The following is a 20,067-nucleotide window of genomic DNA, read 5'->3' on the forward strand; positions in this document are numbered from 1 at the left end:
GTAATGCCCCCATAGACTTTGCCGTGTCCGTGTCCTTTTTCATTTTCTCCAATGCTTCATCCACCTTTGGACCAAATAGGTGTTGTTGGTCAAAGGGGTGATTTAATATAGATGCCTGGACTTCTGGCTTAAACCCTGAGATTCTGAGCCAGGCATGACGACGAAGCAAAACACTGGTGTTTATCGCTCTCGAAGCTGTGTCTGCTGCGTCGAGGGCACATTTAATTGAGGTATTGGTGATGAGCTTTCGCTCCTGTATTAGCTCCTGAGCCCTGTGTTTATGTTTGACTGGGAGGTGTTGCATGATAGCCTCCAGTTCATCGTAATGTGCTCTATCATAACGTGCAAGCAGAGCTTGTGTGTTGGCAATGCGCCACATATTTGCGGCCTGCGAGGCAGTGCGTTTACCAGACGCATCTAAGAGCTTTGACTCCTTATCTGGTGGGGGAGCGTCTCCTGAGGATTGAGAGTTAGACCGCTTCCTAGCTGTGGATACCACCAAAGAGTCCAAGGGAGCAGGTCCTTTAATATATGCAGGATCTGTGGGGGCTGCCTTATATTTTGTTTTCTATCCTGGGGTTTAGTACCCTAGCTCTGACTGGGTCCTTGAACACCTCTGCAGCATGTTTGGTTACCCCTTTTAGCATGGGCAATATTGCTGAGGCCTTGTCTTGTATATCAAAAGTGTCTAGCAGGAAATCGTCCTCAACTGGCTCGCTATGTAATTCTACCCCATGGTAGTGTGCCGCCCGCTGTATTAAGTGGTGGAACCCCAGGGAGTCCTCTGGAGGAGACGGCCTGGATGGATAAATATCATCCTGAGGCACATCTGGTATATCGGGGTTGTGGTAATCCTCCCATGGGTCTGGTGTCCCTGGAGGTGTGGGGTCTATTGGGGCGTCTGCCGGGTCATAATCTGGATCTCCATAATCAGGGTCTGGAGATGGGGTCGGAGAGCGGTGAGGCAAAGGTGGTGGAGATATGGGAGGTGGAGGAGGTGGAGAAAGTGGAGGAGGTGGTGGAGAGGGTACTCTGAAGGGGGATGTGGCAGAGTCCTTCCGTTTTGGCGGTGGAGGAGGATCTGGCTTGTGATAATGTCTTTTTTTGGAAGACAAAGTTAAATGACCAGTCTTTGGATCCTTTGTTAAAGTTTTTTGATAAGGATCAGGCGTAAATAGTTCTTGTGGCACCGAATCATCTGTCGGTGCCGATGTTTTCGGAGCCGAGGGCTTCGATGGTTTCTCCATGCCATGCTTTTTCGGGGTCTCCGATTTCTTCGGTGCCGAGGCGGTCTTCGGCGCCGGAGCGTCGGAGCCGAGGGACTTATGCTTATGCTTTATCGGCACCGAGAGTGCAGGTTTCGAGCCCGATGACTTCGGAGCCGAACTGGGCGTGGTTTTCTTCGGTGACGAACGGTGTTTGTCGGCACCAGGAGTAGGCTGGCTCGAGCCCGAGCCGCCGGGAGACTTACGATGCTTCGACACCGGGCCCGAAGGTGGGGTGATAGAAGCTGTATGTTTGGTTTTCCCTAGGCCCGGAGGCGAAGGTGTAACCTGAGTCTCTTTCGGTGTGGTTAGGGGAGTTGGAGGGGGTAAGGTACTCACGACCTTCTGCGCCGGTGTTATCTCCTCCAGATCAGAGTCGTCGGCCTCGGAAGCGCTGACGAGTTCTTCCTCCTGCTCTGTGTGCTGCTGCCCCGAAGCTCCGGTGTCGTCTCAGAAGATGTCGGGTGGAGCCAAAGTCGATGAGTGCGCCATGGTGCGTCGAGCTCTTCGATCACGGATGGTCTGTGTGGGGAAATTTAGACCCACATTTTGGGCACTTTTTGAAGGGAGTCCTTTCCATCGGCCGAGACCGGAGTCGAGGGAGGCCCGTAGGCCGGTGCCGATGTCTGGGATCGAAAAGTGCCGCCGAGAGAGATGAAGAAGATGATTTCTCTTAAGAATCTCGATGGACGAGGATTTTCCATCGAAGGTCGAACTGGAAAGGTTCGAAGCCGGAGCACGAAGTATCACATCCAAGCCCGATGGCGGAAAAAAACAATCTGAGGATGGAGCCGAAGCCCATGCGCAGTACGGACCGAAGGAGGAGTCACCGAACTCGTGACTTCCAAAGACTGTCCAAGAAGAAAAACAAACTGCAAACATCCGGGCCCAACACCAGATGGCGATCTATGCAAAAGTGTACAATCTGCAGCTCATATGCCTCAAACACAGCTTTCCAGCTTGGGACTCTTTCGCAGATGGGCAGAGTCCAGAATCAGGCAGTTTGCACAGAGGCTGGCCCAAAGTCTTTCACAACATAAATGTCCAGAGAAACAACGGCAGACCACTGATTCCACACCTCACGCTAGTTCCAATTTGTGTTGTTCCTGCGCAGCTCACTTCAACGCCAACCATTGCTTGGCGCCTCTGTGCTCCAGATCCAAAGTTGTAATTAACAAGATGGGGGTTCTCCAGGTCATGAAGTCCAGTACTCAGATAACAGTATAAAAATAGTTATTTATTCCAAATTCTTAAGTCAGTAATATGAAAAGCTCAGCCAACGCGTTTCATTCCCTCACAGGGGAACTTCCTCAGGGCAAGAAAGTCACAGATGGACTGTGCTAACTAGCCGAAGTGTCGGTTAAGTTGTGGCAGGTACCGCGGGTACTTCCCGATGTAATTCCAGAGTATCAAAGCCTGTGTATAAAAACCTGTTGGAGAACAGTAACAGTAATCAAGCATACATATTTTAGTCCAGTGTATTGTGCTGGAACAAACCGGAAAGACTGCAGGTATGATAAATCCTGCATGAAAAGACCAACGCAAAAAGTAGTCTGGTCGTGACCTCCGTAAGTCCGCTTGACTTCATGACCTGGCGCACCCCCATCTTTCTAAACATAACCCGTTGAACTGGAAATCTTTGTTCCTTAACTTGAAGTAAAGGTATTTTTCTGCTTTTTACATGAACACGCACATGAAAATAGGCATCAAAGTCCAATGAACAGAGGAAGTCTTCTTGCTTAAGAATAGGGATTACATTATATCACCTATATTTCCACCTGGTGTATTTGTTAAATTGGTGAAAATGCAGACTGTTCCCAAAATGCCTTTGACAGTAGAAAGTAAGAGAAATATAAGACTCATCAGCAACATATTTTGCTGCTTCCCCTTTCGGGAGAATCTTCAAGTCATCTCACTATATATTGATGTTTGGAGTCAGATTTAATTGGTGGCATCAGAGATTTCTGTGAAAAATCCAAGCTGTGTCCATTTTGCAGATATGGAGTACTCACTTGTCTGATTTTCTGCTTTTCGAGTTACAAATGTAATCAATGGGACTCTCTCCGACCAGGGTATCAACTGAGCAAAGAAGGGGACCATTCTCGTGAATTCTGCTTAGATGAGTGGGGTCACAAGGAACTCACCCTTATCTGTTCTTCCGAGATGTGTGGTCATAATTCATTATGCTTCACTGGTATGAAGAGTGAGAGGACGATTCCGCCGTTATACCATCTTTTAACCAATTTGTGCATGGCTATGCGGGCCAGTTTCCCGTCCCAAAGTAGGTTACTCACTTCCACCTCAATTGCCTTGAAGTATGTCAAAGGGACCGGGAATGGGGTATTTTGCAGTGCATAGAGAAATCGGGGGGAGCGCCATCATTTTAAAGAGTGCGGCCCTTCCCAGCAATGTCAGTGGCAGGGATTGCCAGTGTTTTGTATCATGGCGGAGCCTTCGCAGGGGTTGGAGGAGGTTTTTATCCATAAATTCCCCAGTCAGTGATGTGACATAAATTCCCAGATATTTGAAGCTCCCTTCTACTATTTGTACCTTACACCCCACCGGAAGTTTCAGCGGGGGGTCGTGGAGAACGGATGTGGTCCAGTTTATAGTGTATCTGCAGAATCTACCATATACCTCACAAATATCCAGGATACTGAGCAGCGATCGCCTGGGGGATGCCATGTACAGTAGAACATCATCCGCATACAGGGATATGCGGTCTTCCCATCCCTCTGACCATCGGAGTCCACGAATAATCGGGTCTCTCCATATCCAGGCGGTTAGAGTACGTTGGTGAATAAGAGCGGTAATAGGGGGCAGCCTTATCGTGTCCTGTGCCCTAGTGAGAAGGCAGCAGAAATTCGACCGTTTACCACTACCTGTGCTAGAGGCTTGGTGTAAAGCAGTTGGACCCAAGCGCAAAACTTGGGGCCGAAGCCCATATGTTTAAGGACTGCGAAAGGAAAAGGCCACTCAACCATGTGAAAGGCCATACGTGCGTCAAATGATAGGATGACGGCTTCTTCTTGAATGGTAGATTTAAGAGCCATAACACTGTGTAGGCGTCTCAGGTTAAGTGGCGTATTCCTTCCCGGCATGAAGCCAGATTAATCTGGATGGACCAATTTTGTAAGATAGGATGTCAATCAAGCTGCTAACGTTTTCGCAAGTATTTTGGCCTCTGCATCAAGCTATGATATAGGTCGGTAGGAAGCGCAGTCCTGGGCTGGTTTACCGGGTTTGGGAATGGCTACTATTGTCGCCATTCACTGGTCCCTGGGAAGTTCTCATGCATCTAAACTGGCTTTATACACATTTAGTAAGCGTGGTTTAAGTTATGTGGCTGCTTCTTTATACAGCTCAACGGGTATGCTGTTAGGTCCCAGAGCCTTCCCTGACTGCATGGTGCCTATGGCTAATGCCAATTCGTCTGATGTAAGGTCTGCCTCGAGCATCTGAGCGTCATCAGGTGCAAGCGTGAGCATCTGAATATCTTCCAGGAATGCCAGTGCTCCCTCAAGCGTGGCCGTCGGTGTGTATATCTTTTCATAGTGGAGTGCCAGTACGTTTACTATAATTTGTGGGTCCATTATGGTATCTCCATTATTTAATTGTAACTGTGTCACCCAGCGACTAGCCCGTTCTCGTTTATCCAGCCAGGCCAGAAGCTTCCCCGCTTTATCCCCGACTTCATAAATCTTATGTTGAGTGGCTATCATCTTGGCTTTTGCATCTTCTCACATGTAGTCTCTATACTCCTGTGTTTTTAAATTTAGTGTGTGGGCATTGGCCGCAGTGGGAGTCTGGGAATACGTTACTTACAACTGACTCACGTCTCGCTCTAGAGCTTCTATGTGTTTCTGTTTTTCTTTTTTATGACCATCAATCAGGAAGATGGCCTGCCCCCGAAGAACTGATTTGTATGCTTCCCATGGGATAATCGGGGAGGATACGGAGTTATCGTTTTCTCTGAAATACAGTTGTGTGGTTGTAACTAAACCCTTCCATAATTTAGGGTTTTTCAAAAATCCCAGATAGATTGGGAATATACGTTGTTGGACCGGGACATGCAACACATATTTTGCGAATACAGGTGAGTGGTCGAAAATGCCTTTGGGTAAGTGGGACACCTCCACTAGCTAGCCCCGACTGTCCGTTGAGGTATGTATGTAGTCTATCCTAGAGAGGCTGTTGTGCGCCCCAGGGTGAAAGGTGTACTGCTGTTCCTGGGGAAGTTTGGCCCACCACACATCTATGAAGCCCATGGCGTCAATAAATTTAGACAGTCAGGAGTGTGCACGACGCTGGGCCCTAGGAGGTTTACGGTCAAGAGTATCATCGACAGTGGTGTTGAAATCGCCACCTATAAGAAGTTCCCCTTCTGGGAGTGCAAGCAGGAAAGTGCTGAGGGCCGGGAGCACCAGAGAGTGAAGTGCTGGAGGGGTGTATATCGATACTATGTTATACGCACGGCCATCACACTGGCATGAAATGGACGTGAACCGTCCATGTTTTCTTAACTATAAAGGGAAATTGCTTTCGAACCAGGACGCCCACCCCACGGGAACCCGAGGTAAAGTTGGATTGCGCCGCCATTCGGAAACCCCATCTGTCCATGGCCTTACAGGCCAAGCCCACCAGGTGCGTCTCTTCGATCAGGGCCGCCGCAGGCGCATGGCGCTTGAGATATTGCAGGACCAGCCCCCTTTTTATTTTATCGCAAAGGCCACTGACATTCCACAAGAGAATGGACAAAGGGAGACCAACCGCGGGATGGGCCAGCAACGTTGTGGTCCCCATATCAGTGGATGTTATTATTTGTGCTATATGTAATATCTATCGAGCAGAGGTAAGCAAAATAATACTTCAGAAATGTAGTGTGGAAGAATTGCAAGCATATCATGGGCTGTTTCAAACATTTAAAACAAAATAATAACAAACCATCTAAATCTACCCTTCCACCCACCCTGCATGACGGACTTAGAACTTCCCGCCTCCCCAACTACGCAGAGTGCTTATTTCCCATACCCTAGTACCTTTGTGTGAGGGGCGGGCTTTCCAGTTGCCCCTCCAGGGCATTCCCTTATTTGTAACGTAATGTGCTGGCAACCTCATCATAACTTATGCAATAAGCTTATAATGTGAAAAGAGCAAAATGGGTAAATGTATACATTAGTCATATACTCTTCTTCTGCCTCGGTGTACGTGGCGGATGCGCGCCGATTCTGCAATTGTGGTGCCGAGGCATAGCGTCGTCCGTTAAGGTTTGAGAGTTTTATACATCGCATACTTGACCCAAGGGTATCAGAGTGCTGTACTGTAAAACAGTATTCCACCAGTATTATGATTCTATAGTTACATATCATCTTCGGTATATGTTCCATTGTCCAAAATTAACAAGTTACTTACCTTCTGTAACGCCTTCTCTGGTAGAGAATATGTAACTGCAGATTCCTTACCTTAGAATTATTCCCAGGCGTCAGACTTGCTCCTGAAATATTTTGTGAGCAGTGCCCCTGCGCTGGTAGATGTCATTGTTCAGCTCCGCATGGTGTAGCTGGCATCGTCCACACCAAAAATAATGTTCACGGTGCCTATATATGCGCCACCCAGGCACTCTGTCGCGAGTTACTTTTTGCGACTTTACATGCCAAAGGTACAGAGTACCTGGACCACTGGTGTGGAAAACTAAGGCCCTGAAAGGGAAAAACTCCATCCCTAGAAATCAATTTGCGGAACGGGGAGGATGTGTGGATTGGTAAGGAATCTGCAGCTAGATAGAGTGTCTACGAGATAAGGCGTTATGCAAGGTAAGTAATTTGTTCACCTGACAGAATTCTAGCTGCAGATTCTTAACCTTAGACTAGATACCCAAGACATACCTCCCCAGAGGTGTGTCTGCGGACTAATTTCACATGAGGAAATCCTGCAGGACTGAACGGGGAAGTGCCCCTCCTTAAGAACAGGACTGGGCAGACAGTGTTTGGTAAATGTCTGCAGGGAAACCAACGCTGCTGCCTGGCAGATGTCCAGGACCGGAACTCCGCGAGCTAACAGTGGTTGCAGCTTTAGCTCTGGTGGCATGAGCACGCAAACCCTCAGGGGGTTGCCTCTTAGTCAGTGTGTAGCAAATTTTGATGCAGAATACGATCTATCCTGAGATGGTCCTCGTCTGCACAGCCCGTCCTTTCTTCACTCCGACATATTCCGTGAAGAGTTGATGGTCCACCCGGAACTCTTTCATGCATTCAAAGTAGAACCACAACGCTCTTTTGGTCCAAACTGTGAAGTCGCTCCTCTTCCTTAAAGGGATGAGGCGGAGCGTCAAAAGTAGAAAGAGTGATGTTTTGGTCTACATGAAATGGAGTGACTACTTTCAGAAGAAAGGAAGCTCTGGTATGAAGCACCAGTTTGAGTAGATGTTAAGGCTTGGATAACAAGGAGTGAAGCTCACTGTCCCTACGGGCAGATGTTATCACAACGAGAAAAGCTGTCTTGATGGTAAGGAGCCTGAGTGGACAATTGTGCAGAGGCTCATAGGGAGCGCACATAGGGAAAGCGAGAACGAGATTGAGGTCCCAGTGAGTCATAACGAAAGGAGTTTAAGGAAACATGTTGCAGGACTTTCAAAAACGTATGTACAATAGGGGATTGGAAAAGGGAAGATCCTTGGAAACAGAAGATCCTCCTGAAGGGGAAGCCTGATCAGGGGACCAATGGCCATGCTCAGCAGCTAGGGATACCAGACTCTCTGTGCCCAATCCAGAGTCACAAGGATGAATTGGGCCCAGTTGTTCTTGATCTTCTTGAGAACTCAGGGCAGTAGTGGTAAGGGCCGAAAGGCGTATAGGAGGCCTGAGCTCCACCCAAGACAAAAAGTGTATCTGAGCAACAGCTGCCTTGGAAACTCCAGTACGCAGAACTGCTGACATTGAGCGTTCTCGTCTGTAGTGAACAGACATAATCGAGGTTCTTCCATTTGCTTAAACAGACCATGAACCATCTCTAGATGGAGATGCCATTCACGATCAGCTAGACATCGTCGGCCGAATTAGTCCACTCTGGCGTTCAGAGAACCCGCAGATGTTGAATCACCAGGGAAATGCCCTGCTTTTCCAGCCATGTCTAGAAAAGCAGGGCCTCTGGACAAACGGTCCATGACCACACCCGCTTGTTGCTTCATGGCGGTGGTGCTGTCTGTGAACACTTGCTCTAGCCTTACCTGGACGGAGGGTAGAAATGCTTTCAATGCCAACCAGAGTGCTTGAAGCAGAAACAGGTTGATGTGGAGTTCGGATTCCGCCAGAGACTAAAGTCCTTTGATCTCCACCTCTCCCAGATGGATGCCCCTTCCCAGCAATGATGCATCTGTCACTATTGTCAGATCTGGTTGGGGGAGGGAGAGGGGTATGCCGCTGACAATCGCAGTTCGTAAGCCACAACTGCAGGTCCTTTGCAGTTCTCAGAGATCTGGAAAATGTCAGAGGGATTCCCATGATGCTGTGCCCACTGGAATTTCAGGTCCCGCTGCAAAGCCCGCATATGCCAACAGGCATGTGTCACAAGCAGGATGCAGGAGGCCATGAGGCCCAGCAGCACCACAGTCGGTCTCACCGAAATTCAGGATAGAAGCTGAAACATCAGTACCATGGCCTGAATATCCTGGATTCGCCTTTCGGGAGGATAGGCCTGAAACTGCACTGTGCCCAGACCAGCTTAAATGAAATTGAGCGTCTGAGATGGAGCAAGGTGTGACTTCGGCATGTTGATATTGAACCTTAGAGAATATAGATGTTCATCACAGTCTGGAGGTGGGAGATGACAGCCTGGGGTGAGCACATCTTCAACGGCCAGTTGTAGAGATAGGGGAAGAATGGCTCGTCTGATCTCTGCAGATGAGCTGCAACCCCAGCCATCACCTTGATGAACATCCGAAGGGTGCTAGCGAGGCCTAAAGGGAGCCTCGCTTAGAGAAAATGCTCATGGCCCACCATGAACCGCAAGTAAGGCCAGTGGGCGGGCAGGATGGGAATATGGAAATATGCGTCCTGCAAGTCCAGCACCACCATTCAGTCTAGAGCAGACAGGACCTGAGCATCTTGAATTGCTCCTTTTGAGGAAGAAATTGAGAGAGCGCAGGTCGAGGACAGGACAAAGGCCTCAGGTAGCAGTAGGGAATGCACCAGGATTTACATGGGGCGCTGATGTTTGGAAAACCAATCTCTTCAGAGTAGGGTGTTGGGTGAAGAAATTTGGGTCCCCTGGAGTGAGGCAGTAGCATTGGGCATTTGTCCTGTACACAAGAGCCCTTGTGTTGGGCTTGGACCAAGTCCCAAGCAGGAAGTCAGTATGTGCCTTACTGAAATGGAGAAGCTGTTCTGATGGGGAAACTCCTGGCTGAAGCAACTCCATCAAGAAATTAGTCGTGACTTCCACGAAGGGTAAGCTAAAGTCCAGGACCTCAACTGCTGTCCGCACCACCATTGCGAAGGAATCTCCCTCCTCCGTAACCACAGTAGGGGGAGAAAGCATACCAATATGTGGAGAAGTATCCAGTTCACTGGCTTCACGCAGATCCTCACACCAGTCCATTTGCTCTTCATAAGGACGGTATTCCTCAGGGTCCAGTGACCCATTCCATTCCTCCCTGAGTCGTAGTCCGTAAGAAGAGGGCTTAGGCTCTGGCCTGGAAGTCATGGCTCCAGTCTGCGTCGGATAACGCCCCTCCAGCTCCATGTTGGGGATGAGCATGGCGGCGCCGTGAGCGTTGGTCTCTGCGTCAGGCAAAGTCAAGGTGGCACGACCGGCACCGACCTGGATCCATTTTGCATATAAGTTACATAGTCCAATATCTGCCCAGTAACCCCATTATGTCTTCCTTGGTGGATACAGGATAGCAGTTGTGGCATGTGGTAAGATCAGTTTTCTTGTCATGCATTAGGTTACGTCAGGGAGAGTATTTGTGTTCTTGTATTGTGTGTTGACCTATATTGGGTTTTTAATGGGTGTTGTGCACTAGAGCTGGGGGGTGAAGGGGGGAGAGGTCTTGGATTCCATTTGTGCAGAGGAGTCTTTCAACTATTTATGTTGCCACACTTTTCTTGAAGTCACTAGTGCATTAGTAAGAAAGGAACGATGTATGTTCTTTGAACAATGAACCTCAGTAAGTAGTATATGTTTCTATGTTCCTCACATAGAGAATTGTATACCTAGTACTTTATCAAATGTGCATCAGTCTACATAGGAGCTTCGACACTAGCAGAATACTCCAGAGTCACTATTGTAGTTATGTTAAAATCTGGCACCTGTAGTAGTTTGGTTTGAAAGGTCCATTCTTGTTCAGTCCCAAGTATTTCGCTTGCTCGTCTGAAAGCTCAGTTAGATGTGCATCAAATGTTGGAAGATGAAGACTTGCCACATATTCATCTGAAACAAATTCAATAATATATTTAGAGGCTCATAAAAGAAACAAAGCATGTTAAAACATATAAAGATCTAGGGCTTTCAAGTTCTGGAGCGTGTGCCGATGCCAGAGCATTGGCAAACACGACAACAGAATGGCATTTTGTGAGATATAACTACATTTACCCTGTAAAGCATGTTCTACTGGAACCGTATAATCAATTATCATTTTCTATCCATTTTGCATGGTACATTGAGAGATAGGTTTGCTCTGATACATCTCAAGCAAGTAGTAGGGAGCATGCTAGATGGAGGTCCATACCTAAGGACTTTCATCAGCTTTATCAGATCTCCACTAGAACATCTTCTTCAGGCTAAGACATATGCCCCAACTTTAGAATCCAAAGAAAAAATGATAGTAATGAAAGAAACAAAAACGTTTGAGAAGTTCTGCCTACTCACAAATTTGCACTCGGCTAAGTTATGCACAGAAACAATTCCAACTTCCATAAAAAACAAATAAATAGTAGGCCATCCAATCGGAGTTGGTCTCTTTGAATTTTATCTCGTAGGCACAGGAGTCAAATGCAACTCCTTAAATCCTTTGTGGCCCCGGGTAGATTTTTGTCTTGCTAAGCTAAAAATGCAAATTCCTACACCAGCTCATAAAGCTTTTTGATAAAAGTTAGACATGTGAGACCTAGTGTAAATAATAAAAGGTTAGGCAAAACGCCAGGTTTAGTGGGAAGATCACTGTGCTCTGGTAGAAAGGTAACCAGCATTAAAAATGCAACAGGTCTCGGCTTTGTAAAAGTTAAAGCAATTCTGTTTGTAATTAGGTGGCTTTTTAGCTTTGGTTTTATTAGTGTTTTTCAAACTTTCATATACATAACATGCATATGTATGCATAGATGTATATGTATGCATGCATTTATATTTGTATTTATATAGATATGCAGATGTGTATATATGTGTGTGTATATATATATATATATATATATATATATGTGTGTGTGTGTGTGTGTGTGTGCGGGGGTAGAGGTAGAGAGAGGTGTAGAGTAGAGCGAGTAGTAGAGTGAGTAGTAGAGAGTAATAGAGTGTAGTATAGAGTAGTAGAGAGTAAGTAGTAGAGAGTAAGTAGTAGAGAGTAAGTAGTAGAGAGTAAGTAGTGAGTAGCAGAGAGTAGGAGAGAGTGAGTAGCAGAGTAGAAGAGTAGTAGAGAGTAGTAGTAGAGAGTAGTAGTAGAGAGTAGTAGTAGAGAGTAGTAGTAGAGAGTAGTAGTAGAGAGTAGTAGCAGAGCGAGTAGTAGCAGAGCGAGTAGTAGCAGAGCGAGTAGTAGCAGAGCGAGTAGAGAGCGAGTAGAGAGCGAGTAGAGAGCGAGTAGAGAGCGAGTAGAGAGCGAGTAGAGAGCGAGTAGAGAGCGAGTAGTAGAGTGAGTAGTAGAGTGAGTAGTAGAGTGAGTAGTAGAGTGAGTAGTAGAGTGAGTAGTAGAGTGAGTAGTAGAGTGAGTAGTAGAGTGAGTAGTAGAGAGTAGCACAGAGAGAGTAGAGTAGAAGAGAGTAGTGAGTAGTAGAGAGTGCGTAGTAGAGAGTAAGTAGTAGAGAGAAGTAGAGTGAGCAGTACAAAGTAGAGAGTAGTAGAGAGTGAGTAGAGATTAGTATAGTGAGTAGTAGCGAGTAGTAGAATTGGAGTAGTAGAGAGTGAATAGAAAGTAGTAGAGCGTAGTAGAGCGTAGTAGAGAGTAGTAGAGAGTAGTAGAGAGTAGTAGAGTAGTAGAGAGTAGTAGAGAGTAGTAGAGTGAGTAGTAGAGTGTGAGTAGAAAGTAGTAGTGAGTAGTAGAGAGCGAGTAGTAGAGAGCGAGTAGTAGAGAGCGAGTAGCAGAGAGCGAGTAGCAGAGAGCGAGTAGCAGAGAGCGAGTAGCAGAGAGTGAGTAGCAGAGAGTGAGTAGCAGAGAGTGAGTAGCAGAGAGTGAGTAGCAGAGAGTGAGTAGCAGAGAGTGAGTAGCAGAGAGTGAGTAGTAGAGAGTAGCACAGAGAGAGTAGAGTAGAAGAGAGTAGTGAGTAGTAGAGAGTAGTAGAGAGTAAGTAGTAGAGACGGGTAGTAGAGAGTAGTAGAGTGAGTAGTAGAGTGTGAGTAGAAAGTAGTAGTGAGTAGTAGAGAGCGAGTAGTAGAGAGCGAGTAGTAGAGAGCGAGTAGTAGAGAGCGAGTAGCAGAGAGCGAGTAGCAGAGAGTGAGTAGCAGAGAGTGAGTAGCAGAGAGTGAGTAGCAGAGAGTGAGTAGCAGAGAGTGAGTAGCAGAGAGTGAGTAGCAGAGAGTGAGTAGCAGAGAGTGAGTAGCAGAGAGTGAGTAGCAGAGTGAGTAGCAGAGAGTGAGTAGCAGAGAGTGAGTAGCAGAGAGTGAGTAGTAGAGAGTAGCACAGAGAGAGTAGAGTAGAAGAGAGTAGTGAGTAGTAGAGAGTAGTAGAGAGTAAGTAGTAGAGACGGGTAGTAGAGAGTAGTAGAGTGAGTAGTACAGAGTAGAGAGTAGTAGAGCAAGTAGAGAGTAGGAGAGTTGGAGAGAGAAGTAGCGATAAGTATAGTGAGTAGTAGGGAGTAGTAGAGAGTGAGTAGTAGAGAGTGAGTAGAAAGTAGTAGTGAGTAGTAGAGTAGTAGCGAGTGAGTAGTAGAGAAAATAGTAGAGAGTGAATAGTAGAGAGTAGTAGAGTGAGTAGTAGAGTAGTAGAAAGCGAGTAGTAGAGCGTGAGTAGTAGAAAGTAGTAGAGTAGTAGAGAGTAAGTAGCAGAGTAGTACAGTGTGAGTAGAGAGTAGAAGAGAGTAGTAGTGAGTAGTAGAGAGTGAGTAGTAGAGTGAGTAGTAGAGAGTGAGTAGTAGAGAGTGAGTAGTAGAGTGAGTAGTAGAGAGTGAGTAGTAGAGTGAGTAGTAGAGAGTGAGTAGTAGAGTGAGTAGCAGAGAGTAGTAGAAAGTGAGTAGTAGAAAGTGAGTAGTAGAGAGAGAGTAGTAGAGAGAGAGTAGTAGAGAGAGAGTAGTAGAAAGTGAGTAGTAGAGAGAGAGTAGTAGAGAGAGAGTAGTACAGAGTGAGCAGTAGAGAGTAGTACAGAGTGAGCAGGGAGTAGTACAGAGTGAGTAGGGAGTAGAGAGTGAGTAGGGAGTAGAGAGTGAGTAGGGAGTAGAGAGTGAGTAGGGAGTAGAGAGTGAGTAGGGAGTAGAGAGTGAGTAGGGAGTAGAGAGTGAGTAGGGAGTAGAGAGTGAGTAGGGAGTAGAGAGTGAGTAGGGAGTAGAGAGTGAGCAGTAGAGAGTGAGCAGTAGAGAGTGAGCAGTAGAGAGTGAGCAGTAGAGAGTGAGCAGTAGAGAGTGAGCAGTAGAGAGTGAGCAGTAGAGAGTGAGCAGTAGAGAGTGAGCAGTAGAGAGTGAGCAGTAGAGAGTGAGCAGTAGAGAGTGAGCAGTAGAGCGTGAGCAATAGAGCGTGAGCAATAGAGCGTGAGCAATAGAGCGTGAGCAATAGAGCGTGAGCAATAGAGCGTGAGCAATAGAGCGTGAGCAATAGAGCGTGAGCAATAGAGCGTGAGCAGTAGAGCGTGAGCAGTAGAGAGTGAGCAGTAGAGAGTGAGTAGTAGTAGAGTTCTTTCTTGAAGCATATTTACCAAACACTGCCATATAATTTTGTCCTCCCCTGCCGTATAAATCCTGCAGCCTTATCATAAATACAGGAAGATCAGTCCAAGGAATTGTTTTAAAAGTATTTTGGCATTCAACTCAGAAATACCACATGTTCTGCGCTTCTTCCACAGAATCCTTGGCTCCTGCACCGATGCTGAATTGTTCACATATGTCTCTGAAGGGTGCCCTGCCTCTGCATATAAGCAGCACTGAAACCACGGGGTGTCATCAACACTCCCCGCCGTTCCTAGGTCTATCTGTCTGACCACTGAAGCGGTCTGCTCTCCCCTTATAATCTCCAGACATGCGGCTCCGCCTTTCATCCAACGCCAGAACACTTCACCCAGTCTTGTTACACATTCTTAGTTGGTCCTGCCTGGGGCATTTATATTAATGTTACCACTAGGCTGCCAGCTCGCAAGCGTGACCGCCCCCCACCCCAAACATCCCCCCTCCACCCTCCTCCCGTCCAATTTTGCCCCCAGGCGACACATATATCTTTAGCCGCTACAAATGGTTCCGCTCTCCCTTTTCACTGGTTAGTATTTTTTTAGGCTCGCTCTGTAAACAGACAGCTAGGACTGCCACGGAATCTGCACTAATTAATTCATCCTAGGAGCGATCAGACAGCCTTGGAAGAAGGCGCGGGGCCCTGGAGGGCCGAATAGCTTGAAACTTTGCACCGAAAGGAGCGCTTAATGGGAGGGCGCCGGGTTAAAGCACGCGCGTCTCTTGGCTCTTTTATTAATTATTTTCAATGGGAAACGCAGATCTCGCGGGAGGCTGGCGGCCTGGAGGTACTGGGAACATCGGATGTGACGGCAGATAACGACTGCCGGGGTCTTCCGATCTCCCACGGAGCTTTCTTCGGACAACGGAGGTGGTATAGTACCGGAAAGTGGGGTGCAGTGCAGTCTCATCACCACAGAGGGGGTGCAGTGCCAAGAGGTGTGCAGCGCTCCCTTACACAGGGACAGCATGTGGTAGAGAGGGCGCTTGGGCTCTAGTCCCCTCAGATGTACAGGAGACGCGTGCAGAGTGTGTCTTTACCGTCACGCCCTGTGATCTGACTCTGAGGCACATCAGTGGCATGCCCCATGATGCGCCCTGTGATCTGCCTCTGAGGCACTTAAGCGGCAAATTAAATGTTAAGGAAATAAAGTTTAATGCCCTTATCAGAAACCCGTCTTCTAAAGAAGACCCTTCACGACAAGAGATACTGGTATTAACGTGCAATTAAAAACAAAAACGGTTTACAGCCCTCAGCGGGACAGCAGCCGGGGATCAAAGATGCAATAATGTCCTTTCGGATAAAGGCGGCGCAGCCGTTGGCACGAATTACCTGCAATAATTTATTTGCTGCAGATAAAGGCGCCAGAGTGTTTAAAAACATATAGTGACTCTGCCCCAGAGAGTCCCCCCTCCCATCACGGATTTACATACGGTTAAACTTCGAGTGAAGATTTAAATACAGACAAACCTGCACTTCTCCTTGGTCTCCACGTTCAGATAAATATCCGTACCTGAAAGTGTCCCATGACACGCCCTGTGATCGGATTCTGAGGCACATCAGCAGCATGCCCCATGACGAGCCCTGTGATCTGACTCTGAGGCACATCAGCGGCATGCCCCATGACGCGCCCTGTGATCTGACTCTGAGGCACATTAGCGGCAAATTAAATGTTCTGTGAAGTAAATGTTAAGAAAATAAAGTTTTGCTCTCTCCTGTTGGAGAAGAGTGAGGAGAGAGTTGAAAGAGAGAAAAAAACATTGAAAACAAGGCAAGTATAAATATTGAAAACGAGTTAAGGAAAATGCTGCTACTACAACAATCGCGCGCGGAGCGGTCCGGAAAGTAAAAGAGGATCTCTTCACTTTATGGGGCCATGTGTTTGAAAACATGGCCCCATAAAGATGAGAAACCTTTTACTTCAGAAGGAAAGCAGGCGAGCCCATCCAAGTGGGCCGTCCGAAAAAGCCAAAGGGAGGCAACATGGAAAGCTCTTTTCCAATGGCTGGTCACCGTTTAGCATAAACGGTGACGCCAGCCAATGGAAAAGAGGGGCAGGGCTTAAAGCCCTTTACTGAAGCTACTCAGAAACATGAAATCTCGCCGAGTGAGCTGCCAAAGGGAGGCAACATGGGAAGCTCTTTTCCAATGGCTGGCCACCGTTTAGCATAAACGGTGATGCCAGCCAATGGAAAAGAGGGGCGGGGCTTAAAGCCCTGTACTGAAGCTACTCAAACATTAAATGTTTGCATGTGCAAAGCCACGCTAGCGGAGACCTAAAAATGATTCAACAAGAGATGGCGGCCAGCTTTCTTGGATGCAAGTTTACAAATAGTATGCCGGTCCTAGTTGAAAATGGACTGCTGCTGGTCTGTTTATAATTTAATCTACCAAAACATAAAAAAAAAAACCGGTAGATGAGAGGGTCTGAGGGATCACACAACCAGCCTGGACAATTCCCCCCACTAATATTGTATAAACACAGAAGTCCAGGGGTATAGAACTACAAATAATAATTTAATCTACACAAATCTCACAAGGAGGTTCAGGAAGGTTGGTTCAAGTATAAAATTAGGTTACACCGATTTTTGTATTTCTGAAAATTCAACTTTAGAATTTCACAGAAGTTATTTTCAAACCAGCTCTATATGAAAAAAGAAATACTGCATTTCATTTCAAAACTCAATGATTTGTCAAATCAGTCTTTTAGCAGCAGCAAGGTGGTGTCCAGGATAAATGCTCATTTCTTACCTATGACTGTATGGTCATCTAAACCTATTCATCCTACTTTCCTTAGTCTTAAAACTCCAAATAGCAGTGCAAATGCAGCAGGTTCAAGGAGGAAGGTTTTGCATTTTTACATTTGAAAAACATCAGAGGTTGAACATCTTTGAGAGATGCCCTTTTCTAATTCTTCAATCAGCTAGTTTAAATTCTAATATTTGAATTGAATTCTATAAGTGAGATGAATGCTGGGGAACGGCTGTAGGGGGCTGTAACTTGTGCATGGCATAGGTAACATTTATTGTACTCTACTTATCAAAAAAAGTTGATGCCACTCAGTTCCACTTGATGTTTGTTGTGGGAAAATGAGAATAAAAGATTCCAATTCGAAAAGGGATATTTACCCTCGGATTTACAAAAATGTGTTTACAATGTATACGCTTAAAATGTCCCAAAGCCTTAAACCACACTCACCCCCGATTTAGAAGGGAAATAGCTTGCACTGATTTCTGTTTGTGATTACAAAGTTGTTCACAGACTTCAGTAAATACCTTCTTTATTGCATATCTGGTCTGGAACTCTGTTGTGGCATCCAAACTTCGGTGTTCCACGCTGCAAATCTACTCTGCCTGTAGGACTTTGGTAGTCAAATCGTTAATTTGAGTGACTGCTAACGAATACAGATGAAATTTCACTTTGAGGAAGAGCATGTCAAATTTGGGAAGAAAAACTACACAGTGGAATCCAAACTCAAAGGCAGCCGGTCTCCAGCTCCTTCTAGAACAGACCAGTCATCTTTTCTTTGTTGGCGTGTAATGATAAATAAAACAAAGAAAATAATAGCGAGCTTCGGGGAGAACCAGAGTACCCAGAAGCAGGAAAATAGAAGGGAGACAGACGGACTGGTTATTCTCTGTGGCAGCCTCAAGCCGCTATTTGGCATTGCTGTTTCTTAAAAACAAGTAATCTGGGAGATGCCAGCTTCTAGTCAGTTGAAACCTTACACATAACATAGTATATATTTGTGCAACTTTCAGGTACAATAAGAATTTTTCTTTAACAGATTTTATTGCATTTAAAAATCACGCAATGTATATATTAGTCAGGAGACTTCTTGACATGTCAATAGGTAATAGACAAATTACATCACATACAACAGTATGCATCAACATTATTCGTTCAAAACAACCCTTTTGCGAACTCTCCCCTCCCCTTCTGCAGATCGAGGCCGTGCCTTAGAGACGTGAACAGGATTATTTCCACTCTGATCCTGGATGTTCTCCTATTTGTGATCTCTCCTAACTCACCAATTTAGTCTATTGGCTATAATCGACTCTCTCGGGTCTCCTCCGGACACCCCAGCCCCAGGGTCGTGAGGTGCTGGACTCCCTGGGAGGGATCGCATCAGTGGAATGGATTCCCGATTCTGGATCTTTCATGGCATCCACCAGTGCCTCCCAGGCCCTGGCTCTCTCAACCGAGCTGATCCTTCTTCGGGCATTCCTGAGCAAAACTAATCCCTCACAGCCAATAATGTGATAGTTGTGTTTTAACACACTTATCCAAACGGTCTACATACACTCCCTAGCATACATGTGCCCTGCAGAAAGAAGCGTTGAAGGCAATATTCTGAGAAAGGGTCAATAAAAGTGATGAAACTGCTCACATTCTCAAATGGACTGTCTACCATACTAAAAGGAATGCACATTTTTTTCTTGCAGTATCTATACATTAATTACTATCAGAGCAGGGTAGGCTTGTCTAAATGTTTGTGAATTCAGGGCTACTGTCACAATAGGCTTATGCAGGAAGATGGCTCTAGGGGTCCATTTCAATTGCCAACAAAGCAGCAATATATCGCAACAGGTGATCTCACACATGCATTGCTGCTTGGGAAAGGTGAAGCCAAACAATAAAAGTTTGGGGCTTTAAAAATCTTTGGAGCAGAGTTCCATGGCTTTTACTTCTACAGGCAACCTCATAACTCATGCACTTCACCCAACTCTTCCAATAAAGGTCATGCTACAACCACATACCCCTTTCAGCCATACTTCCAGGTCCACTTGTAATCACTTTGGTCAAACGAGTACCTCCATGCCACTCTAGTGGCAATTGTGTATTATACAAATGACAGGTAATGTAACATAATTTCTGCTTTACAGCAATAATACTAGTGATAAAAAAAATAGTTGCTTATTTGTAGTCCTGGTTCTGCATCACACGATCACCATGTATAGTCCTAAACGTGAGAACACTTCATCATAAAAAATCTATCTACCTGCCTACAAATGTATCCACATTCAACTGCTTACGTTTCTTCCTCGGAAAGGAGAAGCGGCCCTACAATCTTTTTTTTCTTTTTTAAAATCTTTTTTATTGTTTTTCAGATAGTAGTGAGCGCATATATGGTACAACAACATTAGCATTGACTGTTCAAAATGCTGATAACATTGCAGAGCTAATTCATACACATAAAACTTACCACATTATCATGAGGCAGAGTATAAAAGTACAATGGTAGCACGTATGCAATAACTGCAGTTGGTGAACACTGGCAAATGATCCAGGCTTCAATATGTTTTGATTACACAGCTAAATAATCTTTGCTGCAAACAGCATTATAAAACATACACTTTGTATATGGCTGCCAAAGTAAGCATCTTATTCCAAGCAGTCAGTCGCATCTCTCTAATGCTACGCGCATTATACATGCTTGTGTAGGTGAGTATAGGCTTCCATAGTGGTGGCTACTACCAATGTGCGAGTCATCTATGGATGGTTCAGTACAAATAGTGTGCGAAGGGATATCCCCGCTATCGGAGGGGCATCACGGTCCCCATCTCCACTTACGCCATGTAGAACCACGATCTTTCCGAGCCAATAATTTTCTTAATTTTCTTATTAGATCTTCACCAGAAAGTGCAAAGGGTGCATTCGGTAGCCAACGAGTTTCACCTTCCTTATGCTTATATGCTACACAGTGGACGCCACCACAGTGTAGTTCTAG

The 20,067-nt window shown here is 46.0% G+C and overlaps 1 protein-coding gene across 4 annotated transcripts in view; it reads right to left on the minus strand.

Moving 5' to 3' along the window:
• Nucleotides 1-20,067, minus strand: part of AHCYL2 (adenosylhomocysteinase like 2) — a 469,222-nt gene that overhangs the window by 15,626 nt on the left and 433,529 nt on the right. For all 4 annotated transcript variants that reach the window (XM_085653637.1, XM_085653638.1, XM_085653639.1 and 1 more), the window contains exon 16: nt 10,574-10,694. In XM_085653637.1, the coding sequence (XP_085509763.1) occupies nt 10,574-10,694 (121 nt within the window). The remainder of the gene's footprint in view (nt 1-10,573; nt 10,695-20,067) is intronic.

The sequence above is a fragment of the Triturus cristatus genome, chromosome 4_1, assembly GCF_964204655.1.
Source record: "Triturus cristatus chromosome 4_1, aTriCri1.1, whole genome shotgun sequence".
NCBI lineage: Eukaryota > Metazoa > Chordata > Amphibia > Caudata > Salamandridae > Triturus > Triturus cristatus.